The following is a 19,391-nucleotide window of genomic DNA, read 5'->3' on the forward strand; positions in this document are numbered from 1 at the left end:
GCATACCCGTGTTTATAGTTTTCATTATATTGTTTATACCATACTAGCACTGTTAGTAAGCTACAACACAAATATAGGCAGACTGCAAATCGTTGCATTGTATCATTCAGCCCAGGCAGGACGGATCTAATTCCTCACAATCATGTGACTAATAGTATACGAGAACAAGAATGTGTCTAATTTGTCAGTTTCCTTTGGATAGAGTCTGAACATGTCAGTTATGTACCTTGGCTGTATACTGCGAGAATAACAAATATAAGAAACAGCAGGTAAGTCCAAATTAATCAGAATGTTGTAGTAGTTAAATTTACATTATTTTAGCATTTTTATAAGCTATCACTAAAGAGAATAAGTTTAGTTGTGATACCACATACACATAAGGGCTTTACTAACCGTGTTATACGATTGCACAATTGCGAAATACACATATGCTCACCGTGCATATGATTGTTTCACTAATGCCTCGGTCAATCCTTGGAACTCTTCTATCTTATAACTCGCTAGCGTTTCTATGGTGAGCATGGCATATGGAGGCTTATCCATTCCGTTTATGATGTGTTCTTTGTACGGTAGCAATTTCTTCAATAAACAGTACTCATAAAATTAGTGACATTAAATATTGAACTCAAATCACGGTAGAACTAAGACTGTTTAATATGATACGTGAATAAAAGTGTGTAGAATATAATGGAAGGCATACCTCTGGGTATTTCTTTGCTATGTCATCGAATAACTGGAAGAATTGGCTTTGGTCATCCTCTGACACGTTCTCATATATTTCCATTATATCATCAAAATGTTTTACAATGTCCTTTTCGGCTTTAGCATAATTTCCTATAATTATATCTGTTAAAAAACGAATTATTTGTTTTTACGAAAACGTAATGAGATACTGAATATTTCGATAAGAACGGCTATGGTATAAATGACTTATGGGAATGTCAAGTCGCATAGCAGGGGGACATTGGTAATATAATTTGCATATTGCATGTCTTCGTTTGTTGGTCACGTCAGCATACTTCGGTTAATGATTTGCATAGTTTCAACGAAAATGATAATACCATGAATATATACAATACACATCACGCTCATAGTATCAGTATTAGACAATAATTTAAAACAATATTGGTATTACTTACTCATTACGAAAAATTTATCGTGGATTAAGAACACATCGAGTACATCGTTTATATATGGTAGAAACAATTTTGTTCTACAGTACACAGCTTCAGAGATTGAGACTTTTGCTATATATTCCAGTATAGCGACTTCACAGTATAGAATTCTAATAAGATATGGCAAGAACTCAACTATGTCATTGGATTTATTCTGTGAGTGAAAATTCGAGATTAAAATTAAAAATATTTAGTCGTGTCAGTCAACCGCTTCTCTGCAAAATCTATCAACTTTGAAAGTGTTTCCCCGTACGCGTGTATTCCAATGTGTGCGTATTGGTCATGCAACCATATTAATGAAGCGTGAATCACATTTGTTCGCGTCATGGCTGTAAAATATCGGTGATATACAGTTTTTGTTTCTGCGACACATCAGATTGGTAGCTGTTGAAATGATTACCATATGATTTTCTAGTAATTTATTATTATTAGCTCCTCCAGCTATTGCACCCCACAATGCCACTGGGATAGAACCGATATCATCCAGGTCGTGTTCCATGGAATAACGTAGAATGGAAAGAAGACGAGTCTTATGTTTTGTTGTCGTATTCGATACCCTATCATATGAGGAAATAATACACCAACCAATAAACCGAGTGTCTAACGTAATGGCTTAAAATGAATATACCAGTATGATTTGCAGCAGTCCGTATTGAGTGTATATAATGACCATTGTTATACTTAATGTACCACTTCATGTTACCACAATTGAGTTGCGGATTCGATGATGAACAGTGTTACTGTTACTGTCCACGTCTGTGGTGAGATGCCGGTGGTGTTCGATATGGACTCCATGCGCCGTATACAACCCAAGTAAAATACATTATCTGTTTACACGAAATTCCAACGCGCCGTGTGTGGCGACTGTCGCTTCAATGCACGTGTTTGTCAAATACACATAAACCAGTGCATGATGAACTGTGCTAGTATGGACGAAAGATTAAATAGATCTCAAAATGCCAATAAACGAACAATTTGGTTGTGATTGTTGGTAGTCACTGATTACCGTTGGGGAACATGTAGAACATACACCACAACCAGTATTTTATACTATATGTTATTCGTACGGACAAATTTACTAAAACACGCTGCTAACCATGACGTCATAACTGAATGCCACACAACAAATTATTCTGATAGTGCCCTTATCTGGTACATTATTTTACACAGTTGTTGAATTTCAAGAAATTAATTAAATGAAAAGTATATCTACCCACGCCACATAACGTGAAATGGCTTTGATCGTTTCTTCTAACACTTGGTGTTTGTTAGTTCCTTCTTTAGTTCTTTCAAAATCATCTTTCTTGATGGGTTCTTCATATGCAATGAGTAAGGCTGACACTTTAGAGTCCAGTCCCTAAAAAAAAACAGTATATTCGTCATGACCAGTAGTCATAGATTTCCCAGAGTGATTACGTTGTTTCTATATTACACAATTTTGATTAGTTCAAATAACATTATTATAATTATAAAAAAGAACATTAAAATGTGCTCCCCTTCCAGCAGTGGTTTGTGGTTTGTCATTGATTACCTCGACCTATATCATTTTATTAAATAATCCATCATCAAGAGAATCATAAAAAAATACATGAAAAGTCAGTTTGATGTGTGCCTAATTACCTTATGAAACTTGATGTTGGTTTCAATTACACAGCATCCATTGACGTAGTGTATTTGATAGTCATGTTTCAGACAGTATTCCAGTAGGTCAGATATACTACCAACAAGTTTATCTATTCTTTCTGACAGGCAACAACACATATTTGGATGATAAGCAAACTCTGAATAGCAGTGCGTGCATGTGTGTGTGCTTGCGACGGAGCGAGCGATTAAGTGCAGAATTGTGCATGTGTGCGTGCGTATGTGTGTATGTACAGTTATGATGACAGTCAAATCAAAGTATAGAATGCGTAACTCACTATGTATCTATGTGTGTCGAAGATAAAACTTGTTATGCGACTAGTTTGTCCCCCCCCCGCCATCTGCAAATAAAAGTTCACATTAACTTAGTAAATACATTACAAGTGTGCATAATTAGTGCATATATATGAAAACGAAGCAGTCGGTATTTTTTTTTATTTTCGTACGCATACTGTTAAAAACAATATCGGCAGTAAACACATTCTTCGCCAGCCAAAGTTTGTTTACTCAGCCATCGCCTTACCATCACTGCAACACCTTGGCTGATGCTATTAGCCAGGGTATATTTAAATGCGCCCTTTCTGGCAATACTAGAGATAATTTCTTCCTTACATGGCCCAGTCAAAATTGTCATTCTCGCTGCATCACGAACACAATTGTGCAATAGAAGAATTTATTACCCGTCAGAGATTAAGCTGACATTTACTATCTGTTACTTGAGAGCTAAAATTCCAACTGATTAGATCAATTCATTCTATTAAGCTGTTTCCCCATTTTCAACTTAATATACTAAACTATAAAAATACACAGCTATGAATTACGGCCACCGTGAAATTCACGGTGATATTCATGTGTACAATGTAAGCTGTATGCTCTCAGCATAATTTTAACATGTCACACGTTTGAAAACACGGCAACTGTATTTACGGTATGTCTCTAGGGTAATAACTGATAAGACTTTAGGAGCGAAAACAACGATTTCATTTTTTTACGTCGAATGAACGATAGAATCGACTGTGGTGGCTGCGTCAAATATGCATTGCTACCCGATCAAATGATAGTCTGCATAAATAGTTCGACCAACTGTAGTTTTTGTTTAGTACTAGCAATGACGAAGACAATCCTGGCAAGAGTAGGAACTGTGAAAAGGCGCGTCGGCGTCTTCGCGACCGGCAAAACAACGCTACATTTTGTGTATGACAGTTTATGACCAATTGTCTCATGTTACGCCAATTCCGATGGGGCCTGCTTTACAGGCGTCTCAAATCAGAGCTATGTATTTTACCGCGAGGGTTCATGAGAAGGTATATTTACATCGAGCTCGCGAACCGCGTGATTCGGAAAATGTGTAAACACCCAATGACACAAAAAAGCTCGCCACCACTAGAGGCTGCAGCAAAGAAACATTATGTTTTTGGAACCTATCATCAGACAAAATAAAATAAACCTGTCAAAAAATAATAATCAACAGCACCAAGAGACATAGCACCAGTTACGTTTGCATTATAATTATAGTTCATTTAGTGTTATTACAATAATATATACAAACCAACTCTATGGCATCTTTCAGTGATTCACATAAATAATTGACATTAGATTCTTTCAAGTCTATCGTGGTCATCCATGCCCTGATGAATTCATCTACTTTATCATTTTTTTCCTGTACAATACAAATGTAGTGATGAAATATATAAATGGCTAAGGAGTGAATATAATTTTAGTAATAGCATATAATATAATTTAATATAACATTGTTCATTGATGTGAGTGTGTTCTGCAATGATGTGTGTCGATAGTGCCGAATATTAAAATAGGGGAATGTGCAAATATTTCGATTTTTGAGCGGTTTTTTGAAATATGCATTTAGTTTAACAGACTATAAAATGTGTTTGGCGTAAGATAGTAAATACATTGGAGTGATATAAATCAAGTCGTCGTACGAATTTTATGGTGATTTTTGCCATTGATACAGGTGGGATATGAGAAACCATATTGTTCTTGCTAAAAAATAATTTTGGAATTCACAAAACATGCACAAGACAACCTGCTGACCACGTAGTACCAAATGTTTGATAATCAGGGGGAACTTCTTAGTGATATAATCAGTAAAATCCTATAATAAAATTATTTGAACGTATAATGCTGTGTTAAATATCACTGAATATGCAAAACACGTGATAAAATGCAAAATTATGTATATCACAACTTACATAAAATCACAGCTATTTGAAAGGATAGTGTACCCAAACGCCATCTACGACCTAGATAAGCGAGAAACAATAAATGGCGAATGAGCAACTCGCTCTCGATAATATTATCACTGAACGTTCTTACCTTGAATTCAACTTCATTTGGAAATAAATTCTCTAGAATTTGTTTCTACTGATCATCACACGTTTTTAAATCCTCAGACTAAACACCGAGCTCCATTGCCGCTAAAACGGTATGAAAGTGATCTTATTTACAGTTAAGTGTCACGTGGTTTAAATAACACCAGTGTTACATAAAACATTGGCAACTTTCGCTTCTGGTTGACTTTATTGTCATATCGCAGGAAATTATCTCATCTGTTTGAATCAGCTGTCATCTCTCAAACTTAACCCTACATGCCATGAGTCGTTCAAGTCACGTGATGTTGCATAAGTAAACACAGATAGTTGTTATAAACCTACCTGTCAACTTGTTTACACTCTGAATGTGTATATCTCCGGTAGTCACAGCATCAGTTCTTCGACCTATTGACCCAAAACTGTTTGCTCAATTGACAATGCAATGTACACGTCCTACAGGTCGTCAGTCGGCGTCACATTACGTGAATGTTTATCAATGCTGTGTTGCATTGCCATGACAACCACGTTCATAAGATCATAGTATACAGCAATCTCAATCTGCCTATTACTGTACGATGATTCGAACGTATTTCTTGTTGATATAATATACACAATTTGTTTATCTTACCATTTTAATTTACTCACTAATAAAGGTTAAGTCTCGGCATATAAAGGAGGCGTCGTCAAAATGCCAAATGCATGCATCACCACGCTCCTCCAATATCAGACAAGAGGAGAGGGGATCACTAGCAATAATTCTATTCGGTTCCTAGTCGACGATTTTCTGTAAGCTATTTCTCTCTCAACGATCGCCACGTTTGGTATAATTTGCTACCCTTTTTTATCTCAATCGAAAATTATTCAAGCAATGTAGAAATAAGCCAAGTCACTGGTTATGTATTTATTTATTTATTGAGCATATGAATTATCTGAGTAGTACCCCTTTACAATATCTAAATCGATTGTTCGACGCTTTGATTGCCCATTCCGTGTATACATATTTATAGTGTGTGGTCAAGAAAAGTACTCTTTATATTATTATGTTTACCATATAGATTGCGTATGATTCACCCACCATGTACAGGTAGATGTGACGTCATGCTAGGGTAAAGCGTTGGAATTATTGTTGCCATGGACATTTACTGACGACAGAAAACGTTGTTCTAACTTTCATCGCTATATATTCAAGTATGTGAAATTGCAGTCACAACAATTAAAACTCAATAGTTATTATTCTAACACCATGTGAATTGGCAGAATAGATTCGAAAACATGTATGACAGCTGTACAAAAAGCTAAAATTAAATCATGTGAAGCTGAATAAAATGATCCATCTTAGCCAGATACTTATGTACTGTAACTGAGATATCTAATTTATAATAAGCAGGACGTTTATTTTTTGTGTACAATAAAATATAGTGCTCAGTGAAATACTCGTATAAAATCTTCACTTCTTTAGCAGTACATATAATAAAACAACCTCAATAAATAAAATGATTCATACATTTATTAGAAAACTATGTCACAAAAGGTTGGTGGCAAGTTACCATAAATGTCACTGGAGGTATCGCGTACCAGCAGGAGGTATCGGGTACCAGCAGGGTACGTACCGTGAATTTCGCTGGAGGTGGCGTATGACAGCACGGTACTATACACATTGCTGGAGGTGGCGAGTGCTAGCAGGGTACCGTAATTGTCTGTAGAGGTGACGAGTTTCAGCAATGTAACGTTGAGGTCGCTGGAGGTGGAGAGTGCTAGCAAGGTACCATATCATGTCACAATCAACGTAATATTGGAGGCAGTTTAAATATAAATTATATTATCTTCATTCTAAATATATTTAATATATTATAATATATATTGTTTTATATACATCCAACTTCTATACTATCCCATGAATCTAGACAACATGTGTATATGTTACCAGTTTACATCGCTATTTTTGCTGAAAAAAGTTTCAGTATGAAAATAGAGGTGACAGATATTTGTGTTGTTGGCAAAATTTTCAATTCTCGAATTTTGATGGAGATTTTTTGTAATTTTTAGTAGAAATTGATATTTTCAACTTCTTGTTGTTTAAAACAGAAAGTCCGTTTTCTTTGATACTTGGTATATATGTACCTTGAGTAGACCCCTTTCTGATATGTTCATTTTTATCATATCTTCAATTCTCAAAATTTTAATAAAACGTGACATTTAGCAAGTACTTTATACTATGTACCTTGGATGGACCTCTCTCGGATTTGTTCATTTTGTGATTATATCTTCAAATCTGTAATGGTGATTAACATTTCTGTAATGTTTAGTAAAAAGTGATATTTTCCATTTCTGACTTATTTTTCATTATATTTTCCCGATTGGTTTCCACCATCATGTCAGATGTAGCCGTGCGTGCCTATTGGGAAATCTCTGGATTCAGTTCTCTACTGTCTGAGCACTGTAATCTCTCAGCAGACTGTGACACATCTTTTTCAAACATAAAGTATAAACTGCACAACAGCAATCGTCAGGAAAACCGAGGTTGGCAATGGGTTCTGAGGGTCTCTAAAACTGTATGTCCACCGCTGTTGGGGTGTACATTTGTATTATTATACCGAATAAATCTAAAAACAAAAATTGTGGCACTCATTCATGGTAAACATCCTGCGCCATCCTGTGCGCAGCTATACACTACATTGCGTTCCAGTTCGCATTACATGTAGAACACTGAAACGAGCTGCACGCAGAGCTGCACAATGCTTGAGTATAGTAATGTCAACACCATTCTCTTTCAACAAATATACTGTAAATAATATGTCAATATACTGTCAAAACACACACAAAACGTAACAATATCAAACAAAACGATGCCGTCACACAGCAAAGCCCACGACTTTCAGATTATTCAGGTTGACGAACTACACAATCGCAGATCGAATGTCTCAAAGCGCGTAGTTAAGCGCCCTGGCGAACGTACGACAAGCTTGAATAAAAATCACGTGAAATTGCTACAAAATCCTAGTTTTTCTCTCCAATAAGATAGACATATAGTTAACGTAAACCTGGCAAACCAATCAGTTCACGAACATTGCCGCGTATCGTGCTCCCCTGACAAGTTATCAGCGTAAATTAGGTAAGTAAATTGAAGAGGAAGGTACCCGGATGGAGGTTAACTTACAATTATGGCAAGAGGTTAACATACAAAAATGTTAACCTCTAATACGATAATCTGATTGGCTGTCATGGTCATGAGGTATAATAGAGAAGGACATTAACCCTAGCTTGCACTAATATTCTCACCTGACACAAAATATTTTGCTAAAATGGATCATAATTTTCATAACAAATACACTAATACTAATTAGATTTACTTTTTCTAGAAGCTATATTTATATTTAAGTGCAGTTTTAATGTGGTAATATTTCAACAAAATAGAACACATTTCTGTGTCTCACTGGTCATTCACTTCCAACCATCTCATGATTTCTAATGTTTAACTCCTAACTTGTGTTATAACTTTAAGTCCTCATTAATGTCAAATGCCCCATTTAAACACTGAGATCAAATTGAAAAGTATAAACTAGTCGATTTTTAGCAATATACTAACTCGGTGTAGTGTTAGCATTTGTATCATAACTAATTAATGAACTGACAACCTTTAACCTTTGCAATATTGTCTCATTATATTTTCACGACTGGTTGCCAACATCGTGGCAGATGTTGCCGTGCGTGTTTATTGAGAAATCTCCGGATTTATTTCTGAGCACTGGTATATCCCACCAGACTATAACGAACATTTTTCAAACATAAGGCGTAGACTGTGTGACTAGTAAAAAAAACTGAATATTTGGATCCATATAGGATCCAACAGTATGACGTCAGTACAGTCAGCATGTAAACAGTTTTTTTCACCTGCATTTATACTATTTCTGCTCAGTGTAGCCTTAACTCATGCAAAGACGGCGATATTGAAAAAAGGACGAGAGACACCATTAAATGTTATTGCAACTTCAAATGATTTAAATCTAATTTATATAGTGTTCTAATATGCAGTAGGAAACAGTCGCCATATTTATTTTGATTGACGAGCTTTTTGATGTTGGTAATGTCAATATATATTAATATATTAATGCCGAAAGAAAAACATGAACAGGCAACTCGAGTTTGCATGTTCTTTCCATGCCATTTTTTATTGACAAAGCAAAAAAAGATACCTCTCACCTAGCTAGTTCTAATATTGTCACCTGACGCAATACTGATACTAACTAGGTTTACTACTTTCGAGAAGCTACATTGCAGTTCTAATGTGATATTATTTACCGACTACAAAATAGAACACATTTATGTGTCATGCATTTCCAGCCACCCATATGCTAATGTTTGACCCCTAATTTTTTACATTCCTCATTAATGTCAAATTCCTCTTTGAAACACTGAGATCAAATTAAAAATATAGACCAGTCACCTTGTAGCATAATAGTAACTCGGTGTATTGTTATGATTCCCAAGTACTGAAAACAAATATACTGATCGCACACATTTATCCTTTGTAAAATTGTCTCATTATAATCTAACGACTGGTTACCACCACTTTGTCAGATGTTCCTATGCGTGCTTATTGAGAAATCGCCTGATTTAGTTATTTGAGCACTGTTATCTCCCACCAGCCTGTGACAAACTTTTTTCAAATATAAAATTGCGTGACTGTGATCGTCAGCAACACTGTGGTTTTGGTATCGTGGAGGATCCAGCAATACGGCGCCAGTATATTCAGCATGGGAAAAGTTGTCTTACGGGCACTTACATTGTTCCTGTTCAGTGAACTTCTAACTCGTGCACAGACGTCGGGATTGGAAAGAGAACGAGGGGCGCCATTGAGTGACACTCATGCCAATGTAAGTCTTATTTAATCTATTTCAGTCATCTGATGCGCACTGACACCACATCTATGATGATGAAAGTGTTTTGTGATTTTATAGAACACCTGAACAAACAGAACACGTGATACTGGTCAAAACGTCTTAGCATTCGTATGGTATTTTAAATAATTCAATCAATATTAGTCACTAAAATAAATGATTATCAGTGCTTCCTCCCCGTGACAAATCCATAACTATTGACAGAGCGTGAAGTGTTTGGATAATCTTTTGCCAAATATACACGTTTTTGTTTAACAACTGAACAACTGGGAAAAATCAAGACTATACATACCATGCATACCTAAACGAATGATAACTAATGCACAGGCATACACTTGTTTCGGTAAAATTAGTGTGTGATTTATTTATTAAAATAAATGCATAAACAGGACGAGTTGCTGTTATCAAAGAACACATCGAAAATTCAGATCCAAACTTTTGTTTCCATCTAAACACTATTTTGCTATTTTCCCTCAGCCAGCCACACTGTCAGATATTTGATTTTTGATCGGCGGAGATTAGATAGGCATTTACTATATAGCCAAGTATCCAGCAATGCAATTATCAAATTACATATAGGCATACTCAGTACCTTATGTGGCGGGCATGACGTTAATCATGAACATTTGTTTCGCAACTTAAAAATCAATCAACAACTTATCTGTCGACTCCTTGGAATGTTTTCCACTGTTTGAAAATTGTTCTGTTTTTTTTAAAAATAGTTCCGCTACTTGAAAATGTGTTCACGGCTTGAAATAATCGGCCTGCGACTGCAGGTCAGCGTCTATTCTGCACTGAATACGTTTCGTCAAGTGTCTTACAGTTTTGTGACATCTTATATTAAGAATTGTTTTACGAACTCGATTAGCTCTAATAGTCAAACTTCTTGCAGTTTTCAGAATCACAATGGAGCTAGAATGAAAAATAATGGAGTTACCCCAGCGTTAGTAGGCTTGTATGTCCTTTGTTTGTTTGCTTTTTCGTGTTTTTTCAATAAAATAATCGGTAATAAATAAGAAAAATATGTTTCGTGTTATTTGGTTTTAGCGCTAACTCGGCTTTTGTCATTTATACACTCACATGATATTTTATTTTAATGAAAAATATTAAACAACAAATAGTATATTAAATTAAATTTCATGGTTTATCAGACATATATGCAGAATAATACCGTAACAATAATTACCTAATGCATTAACCGAAGATAAAAGACATACATTTAGAAATGTTTGACGCCAAGCAGGATGATACAAGTTACCCTGCCACACAAGGTCCATTGATCTCTGCCAAAGACAGGTGTTGCGAAATTCTGAAGAAAAGTATTTTGACCACAACCGACTGTGAAAAATAAAATCGTTTTGAACTTATTAGTTTCCGCTTAAAGTTTTACAATAGAGGAAACGGTAAACAGTAGACTGACGACGATTGTGCATTAATGTCAGTAATTAGTTATGGTTCACTTTTAAAACTACGTAACGGCATGGTATAAATGAATATATATGTTTACTAAACGATTCCTACACGTACAATGGCACACATTTAAATTGGCAGCAATGAATTGACATAGACACGGAGCTTTTTAAATGAACTTAACTTAACGTTGAGAAGAAATTCCTATGCATATTCCTAATAATATAAACGTGTTTGTAACAACATGCGTACTGTAAACTACTTTATTCTAGTTAGATTTTTGCTGAAAGGAGTAAAATATGAAATATAGGATAAACTATAATCACAGGATTTTATTTTCACTGATTCACCATTTCAGCGAAAATAGTGAAAATAAACTCCAGGAGAAAATAATGTACTTTACAGTATCTATTTCTGTTTTTAATTAATGCGTTTTTTGTTAGGAGTTTAAAGTGGTATAAATATCGATATTATTTTCCTGTTACAAGTTACTGTATAACTATCACCGCAATGAATGGCGGAAGTACATGTGTTCATGTGGTTTTGAACATCAGTAACTTTAAACCGGGTTTGTTTCTACCATAAGATAACATGGTTCTATCTAGTGCTCAAGTATCAAGCGTGTTTGTAGAAATTTTGATAATCCATATTCTGTGTACGCTTTCGATATCAAAATTATATTGAGTATTACAAAAAGTAATGCATCGAAATAATTGAATGTGCTTTTTTACAAAAGCGTCAGAATTACCATAGAACGAGTATATTACAATATATTGCAGTATATGAGCAGGGGTATATTGGTTGTTGGAGCAAGGCTAGCTAAGTATTCAGATTACGGATAGAACACAAACAAACGTAAAATATAACACTGATGGATGAAACAATACAAATTTAATTCAATTTATATTGTTACAGGGAAGACGTTTGGACAGTTTTTTCAGTGGATACTTCCAGAGTAAGTTCAACCTGCGCATACATGTTAATTTGATTGTGATGTATTCATCGTTTGAATGTTTATGCACTATTTTTTCTAAAAATTAAATTTCTTTTAACGGGACTATATTATAATAATCAACCTGCTCTCATCTAGTCATGCATTACAATCACAAGCACATCATTGTGTAACAATTTATTGCCAGTTAAAAAGCAATACTATTCTAGATCAATGTAAATGTGATCCGTAATACTATTTGCATTACACGGGCTACAAATGTAATGTATGGATAGCTAGAATATCTATTGGAATTCATTTCTTAGTGTTAATTTCATAAATGATGATTTGATTGGGTGACAAACTAGGGAAAACATTTGTTGTCTGTGTGACTTCTACCGCATTGCATCTATTAAACTGAGTATTTATCACATATTTTCAGGAGATGACCGTGACCTCGCTGCAATATGCAACAATGGTAAGTATAACTTTGCCGCTATTAAAGTTTACTTTTTGTTTGCTACTTCATATAAAATTAGAGAAAGTTCAGCTACAATTTAATTTCATTTTTAGTATTCCAACATACAATGCGAAAATTTACTCCATTTACATATAAATAAACTATTTTTCAAAAGTCAGTAATATATTCACTTTCCCGATTTGTTTTAGATAACAAAGTAATGACCACAGTGACGTGATCTGCATTGATACAATGTTATATATAAATATACAAATTATTGAAAATTGCAGTTCAAAATAATACTATTTTTCAAATTGATCGCATTTAAGAATGTGAAGGTTGAATTGTGTGTGTTTGTGATTTTATGCAATTGAAAATGACAGTTACAATATAATATGTATGTATGTCATTCAAAGCTTGTATGTTAAAATGTATGAAGATGTATTGGCATTTTCCATACGAATCATTACTTTATAAGTAACAAGTACCTATCCGAAAATGATTAAGAATACGTAAAATTAATATTTAACACATATTTACACTAGTTGGTCAAATCTCGTTAAAATGTTTTGAGTGAAATAATAATGTTATACATAATTAAGTATTTGGAACAAAAAATCTAACAATAATAGATTTGAAAATAGAACGTCATTGGACGCAATAAAATCACGCGTAAAACGCACTGCGAGAACTAGACACTAGCAGCGTAAACTTGTTGATGATTGCACAGTTTTAGGATTAGTTTATTAATACAATGTATTCAAGTTTCATTTATCATTATTCAGTAAAGAAATAATTAAAATTGATTATACGTGGCGACTGATGATGATTTTCAAATGTTGAACAAACTCCAGACACACTTTGCGCGATATACATGTTGAGAGGTGTTAACAAGACACTGACCTACAGTGTCAATGCGTTCATGTCATGTTCAAGTATTGTTATGGGTAATAAAATTGTCGCCAAAGGTGATCAAAGTGACAACAGACATTCAGTTTAGATAGATGTAAACAAATTATGTCTGTCAGGCAAGCACACGATACATGCATAGATCATCGAGCGGAGATCAAAATATTTGTTCTCGCTTTTAACTTTAATTTGTTCAATGGGGGACTACTAAAATATTTTTATATTTTGTTAGTATAGTATTAATCGTCACATCAAGCATATTCGTTAAGTTGATTAATGGACAAAATGAGTACAATCTTTGAAGAATTGCTTGTTAATTCTAAATTTCTTCTTTAAAACTTGAGCGTCATTTACTACATTTTAATTTAGGGGACGTTTGCAGTTTTGAGGCAGAAATAGGCGGAAAAACAAGACAATTTGTAGGATCGTGCAGGCAACGATGTAATCCTGATGAAAATCATTCTGAATTCCAAATGAATCTAATTGGAAGCAAAAGTAAAATGTGTGATGTTGTAAAAGGCTGTAACTGCAAATGTTGTGCCAGTGCAGCGAGTAAGTATCATATATATTAAAATATTTGTACACTACATTATATCAGTACATATGGTGCCGTCTTGATCTGTTCTGAATGGATGACAGACTAATTTAATTAGTATTTATTATAACTCATAGGAGTGACCCACAAGATGAAATCTGAAGTACACAGTACGAAAATTGATAAAACGTTTAGGACAGCATACAACAAAATTGTGCATATTTATGAAAAACACTTTTGATATACATATATTAAATCATATATTAAACATCAGGAGTGTACCGTTAAGGGACGAGTGCGTTTAAGACGCATTATCGTGGCTTACGTACATGTGATAGTGTGATCTGAGTTTGGTTTATTAGTGCATCTATTATTATATTGTTGGTACTTGCAATATGGAAGAGACCGTTAATAATTAATTTTTAATTAAAGAAGTAAATTTTCACCAATTCATTCTATCGGTTTCTTAGTTTTAATTTTTTTTATTCACTTTTATAGTTATACTTGTACAATTATGCTAACTTGAAGAATTTATTTTGCAGCTAAGAACACTCTCGAAATGCTTGGATACAAATGCGTCGCTAGCAAGGGTAAGTGAAAAATATTGGTTGGTTTGGAACCGTGGGTGAACAGTAATTCAAACACGATCTACGGATTCTAATTATTGTCTGGAGGAAGAATCAGGAGAGCGTAAGCATAATCACCAAGCGAAGTATTTCCAAGCTGATTACTTGCATAGATCCACATAAAGGAGTAATATAAAATCTAAATAATCAATTCTATTTTTTATTGTTTGTTTCAATTTTATTTCGGATGACGTTTGATGAAATGATGTGATGCGAGCAGACACGGATGATTGTTTTTGTAAGTATGGTGGTACATGTAAAGAAACCTGTTTGGACAATGAAAAATGGCAAGACAAACCGGAACTATGTTCTGTCAATTGCAAGTGTTGTGTACCAGGTACGTATGTATGTTTTTACTACACAGCACAGCACAGAAGAACACTGCAAAACTCTCAGAACGCAACAATACGCACTACACCACGCTGCAACAGTACGCCACTTTGTAAGATAATTATGGAGATGATTATCATTCTAACATATTCACGTGTGAAATACGCCAAAACATAATTATTTATATCTTGTATTGCATAGTTAATGAACATCACCTAACAGTGTTACAATTCAAAAACACCGTAATACTCCTATTTGCAGCATATTGTGTGAATGATTATTTCGAAACTTTACAAATTGAAATTCAACATTTGTCATCCTTGGATAATATTATTTTACTGGAAGATTTTAATGTTCGAATTGAATATTTAAAAGAATGTATTGAATACAATGGTGTATTTAGTGTTCTGTACCAGTGAACTACCTCCCAGACATTAGTGAAACAACAATCATAACCAAAGATGCTAATAGTGTTGGTATATGTCTTGTTTTTTCGACCAATGCAATCACAATAATCTTTCATACTTGAACGACAGGATACATTGATTCACCTGTTAACATAATAATTTATTCAGTACTTATTCAGTCTCTCACACCACTGTTCAGTAGTATTTGCTTTTAATGTTCGCTAAATATGTTGAGTGTTTACCGTACAGTACTAAGTCTTATCCTAGAGATATTTCAATGAAGATACGGATATTCAATGCAATTTTATATGTGATTTATATGTGTGTGTCAGACTACATTTTTCGAAGCTGACTGTGACCGTTGTCTCTACAAGTGCAAAAGATGACATTCTGACGACGATAGTTTTTCCAAACTTTCAGTGAATATGAGGGTTTGTGATATGGGTTTGCATTTCTTTGTTTCTCTAGCTTTTTGTTTTCTTTCTATTTTGAGTTCTGAATATAAGATAATTCAGAAGTTAAGCTCACATGAACCCGGATAGCTGGCCAGTGATATTGCATAGATTGGTGTAAGATGTTTATTCGTGTATATGTTATTGGCAATGATTTCAGGTCGTACTGCACTTTCAATTGATATGTATGGCGAATTCTTCACTTTTCATTGTAGAACGTAGCAGAATACAATAATATTGCTAGATTATCAATGTATTAAATCACCACTTGTGGAAAATTATTTTATATTTAACACTGACAATCATTTTTCTTATTATTATGTTTTACATGTGTATTATATTGAACACAGTGAAACCACCACCACATCCAAGTAAGAAATAATTTCGTTCAAATTTTAATGATTTACGTGAACATGAACTGGGCGCAATATATAACTTTTCGCTAAATTTCTGCAATTTTGCAAGTAATTATGTTCATTTTTTTCATCAACTCTGTCGACTAATAATACATTTTCTTTTGATCTATGCCTCATTATTATAGTGCTTCCGGGTAAGTTAGTTCAATCAGTTACACACTTTCATGGAATGAGTGAATGATAAGATCTACAAAATAGAAAAAACAAGAAATCTAATCTGAGTTTTTAATATACCATTATTGAACTAGTTTTCCAGGTTTAGATAACGTATTCCATTACGAAATTATTGACTGTTTACCTAAAATTTGTAATATTGTACGAACAGTTATTCCGATTTTAATATACATGTGATATTAATTGAATGGCTAATGTTGGTGCATATATTTCTTAACTCATGAATAATATTTAAACACAATTTAGTTGACGTTTTGTGAGCGTAATAATAAAAACATGTATCAGATAACACATTTGTTGAATACAAACTCTTGTGTTGCCGGGGATAAAATGGCCTACTCGAACACGCACGTTCTACGAATGATAGTGTTATGTTGTGTATGTCTGGTGTTTGAGTGTTGTTTATGATTTTATGCTCCCAAACTTTTAGCATTACTTATATGTTTGGCATCGAATTCAGACTAATTGATCTTTTTTTCCCTAATCGTTCACAGGTGATAAAGGAGATCCTCATTACACAACTTTCGACTTGTTTAGTTATACTCATACTGGTCACAACTGCACCTACATACTATTCAAAGAATGCGTAAAGTATCCGTCGTTCATAGTAGCTACAAAATATTCGAGCTTTTTCGATAAAAAAGGCAACATTCATAGTCAGGTTTCAGATGTACTGATTAAGAGCAAGACCCACTTGATCCAGCTAGCACAACGACATGACGTTTACGTAAGTACATTATACAATTTAGAATAAAGTCTGTTCAGAGTAATCATTACTATATCCGTCATCAACATTTTCAATCAATGTATTATGGACTGGAAAGTTTTACAAATATTTTTTTTTAACTATGGGATTTGGATATAAAATTAATTATTATAGGTTACACATATAATTAAATATTGAACTTACTTATCACGTTATATTACAGGTGAACGGCAAACACGTTTCGAATTCACTTCCCTGGACAGACGGAGACCAAATCAACATTAAGCAAAAGGATAGCAGACACATACAAGTTGAGGCCGCTAATAAATTCAGTTTATCTTGGAATGGCTTTGGTAACCTGGTTACAGAGATTGATCCTTCATTATATGGCAAAGTATGCGGATTGTTAGGAGACGCTGATGGCAACCCTGACAATGACCTGCAACTTCAAATGCCTGATGGGACTTTGCGCCTGATTGATGATGGTGAAAAAAGTGGAGATAGTTGGATGATACCAGGAAGGTAAGACGGAAGTTTGATAAGACACAATGTCATTCGATTATTCACCGGATTATCATAGCTATTTCATACAGCTTGTATCTAGATAATTTGAAGGTGTGTTTATCTTCATAAATAAATATATATAGTTGTGTGAATTTTAAACGTAATGCACAGAATATATCACTTGATCGATCAACTAGAATTCGCTACCAGTGAACACAGATGTATCATTGAATACAATAACCACATATATTCCACATTATTATCATCACAAAATGCACATACACATATTCCCTTTCAAATTGTGCTATTATTTCCATTGGATCACATTTTATTGGAACCCAATTCATACGTGTTTTGTAGTAATAAATTACAATCAGAAATGTTGATTGGAATGATTTAATATAAAAAGCAAAAACTTATATGATACTGGATGCAGCTACTTTGAAAAATGATCATTATATTATATTATATTATATTATATTATATTATATTATATTATATTATATTATATTATATTATATTATATTATATTATATTATATTATAGTATATTATATTATAGTATATTATATTATATACATTTCTATTTTTTGGTAATTATTGTATTTATTATTTATGTTTCATAGTTGCAATGAGAATGTCACGGCCGAAGAAATCCAATTCATGCAGAAGTAATATACGTCTTGCTTGAAACCGACAAATTTAATTTAATTGAATAAGTAAATATCAAAAGTAAATTTTATGGTGGAGGTTATACTGGTATTACAAAACATTTATGATGTAGGTTAACTCTAACAAAATACTATTGTTTCCATTGTTCACATTTAATATGTTTAAACACGATGGGGATATTGTCAAATTTTCCTAAAAAGCTTGTTCAAAGAATGCACACAACTAAATCAGATTTACAATTAATTATGTCCAAAATAATTCAATAAATATTGGTGATATGCATAAGAAAGATGAGTGTATTTTTTCTTTTTGTTCTACACTATAATAATTGCAAACACAAGTTTTCACCATTGTGAATGTAATTGTTTTAGCAATAGATAAGTATATTTCATGGCAAACTTAATTATAGCAGGGCAAGACTTTGTAATTGAGGGTGACCAAATCATAATTGTCACTCCACAAGTTGGCAATGTATTCCATATGGAGATGGTTTCTACACAGTTGTCACAATCAGCTGTATCCAATCGAAAGTTGTTCACGAATCATCTGCTCGGTCGTGGTGTAATACAACGTTAATAGGAACACAAAAATAAATGTTGCCTTCGGACGGATTAGTATCCGCATAACTCACATTGACGATAAAGGGCGCAATTTAGTAAGTACAGTGCACTCTGATGCTTCGGAGACCTGTGCATTTGCAGCCGTTGTTTCGCTTACATTTAGCAACCCGTCGTCAGGGTTGTCTGTGACATCATCCACCAAACCTAGGTACCGCCGATCAGAATTATTAATTTGTTGTCTCAGCTGAATATAATT

General features: G+C 33.9%; 1 protein-coding gene across 1 annotated transcript; it reads left to right on the top strand.

The window, feature by feature from the left end:
* The first annotated feature begins 9,823 nt into the window (after window positions 1-9,823).
* LOC146729184 (von Willebrand factor-like) lies at window positions 9,824-18,578 on the top strand. The gene is made up of 11 exons (XM_085495823.1): window positions 9,824-10,020; window positions 12,370-12,409; window positions 12,828-12,863; window positions 14,124-14,306; window positions 14,832-14,879; window positions 15,136-15,252; window positions 16,455-16,475; window positions 16,646-16,654; window positions 17,189-17,421; window positions 17,624-17,922; window positions 18,530-18,578. Exons 1-11 carry the CDS (start codon window positions 9,901-9,903, stop codon window positions 18,576-18,578), a joined length of 1,155 nt encoding a protein of 384 aa, XP_085351949.1. The 5' UTR covers window positions 9,824-9,900.
* Window positions 18,579-19,391: the final 813 nt, after the last annotated feature.

The sequence above is a fragment of the Saccoglossus kowalevskii genome, chromosome 22, assembly GCF_978046115.1.
Source record: "Saccoglossus kowalevskii chromosome 22, keSacKowa6.1, whole genome shotgun sequence".
Classification (NCBI taxonomy): Eukaryota; Metazoa; Hemichordata; class Enteropneusta; family Harrimaniidae; genus Saccoglossus; species Saccoglossus kowalevskii.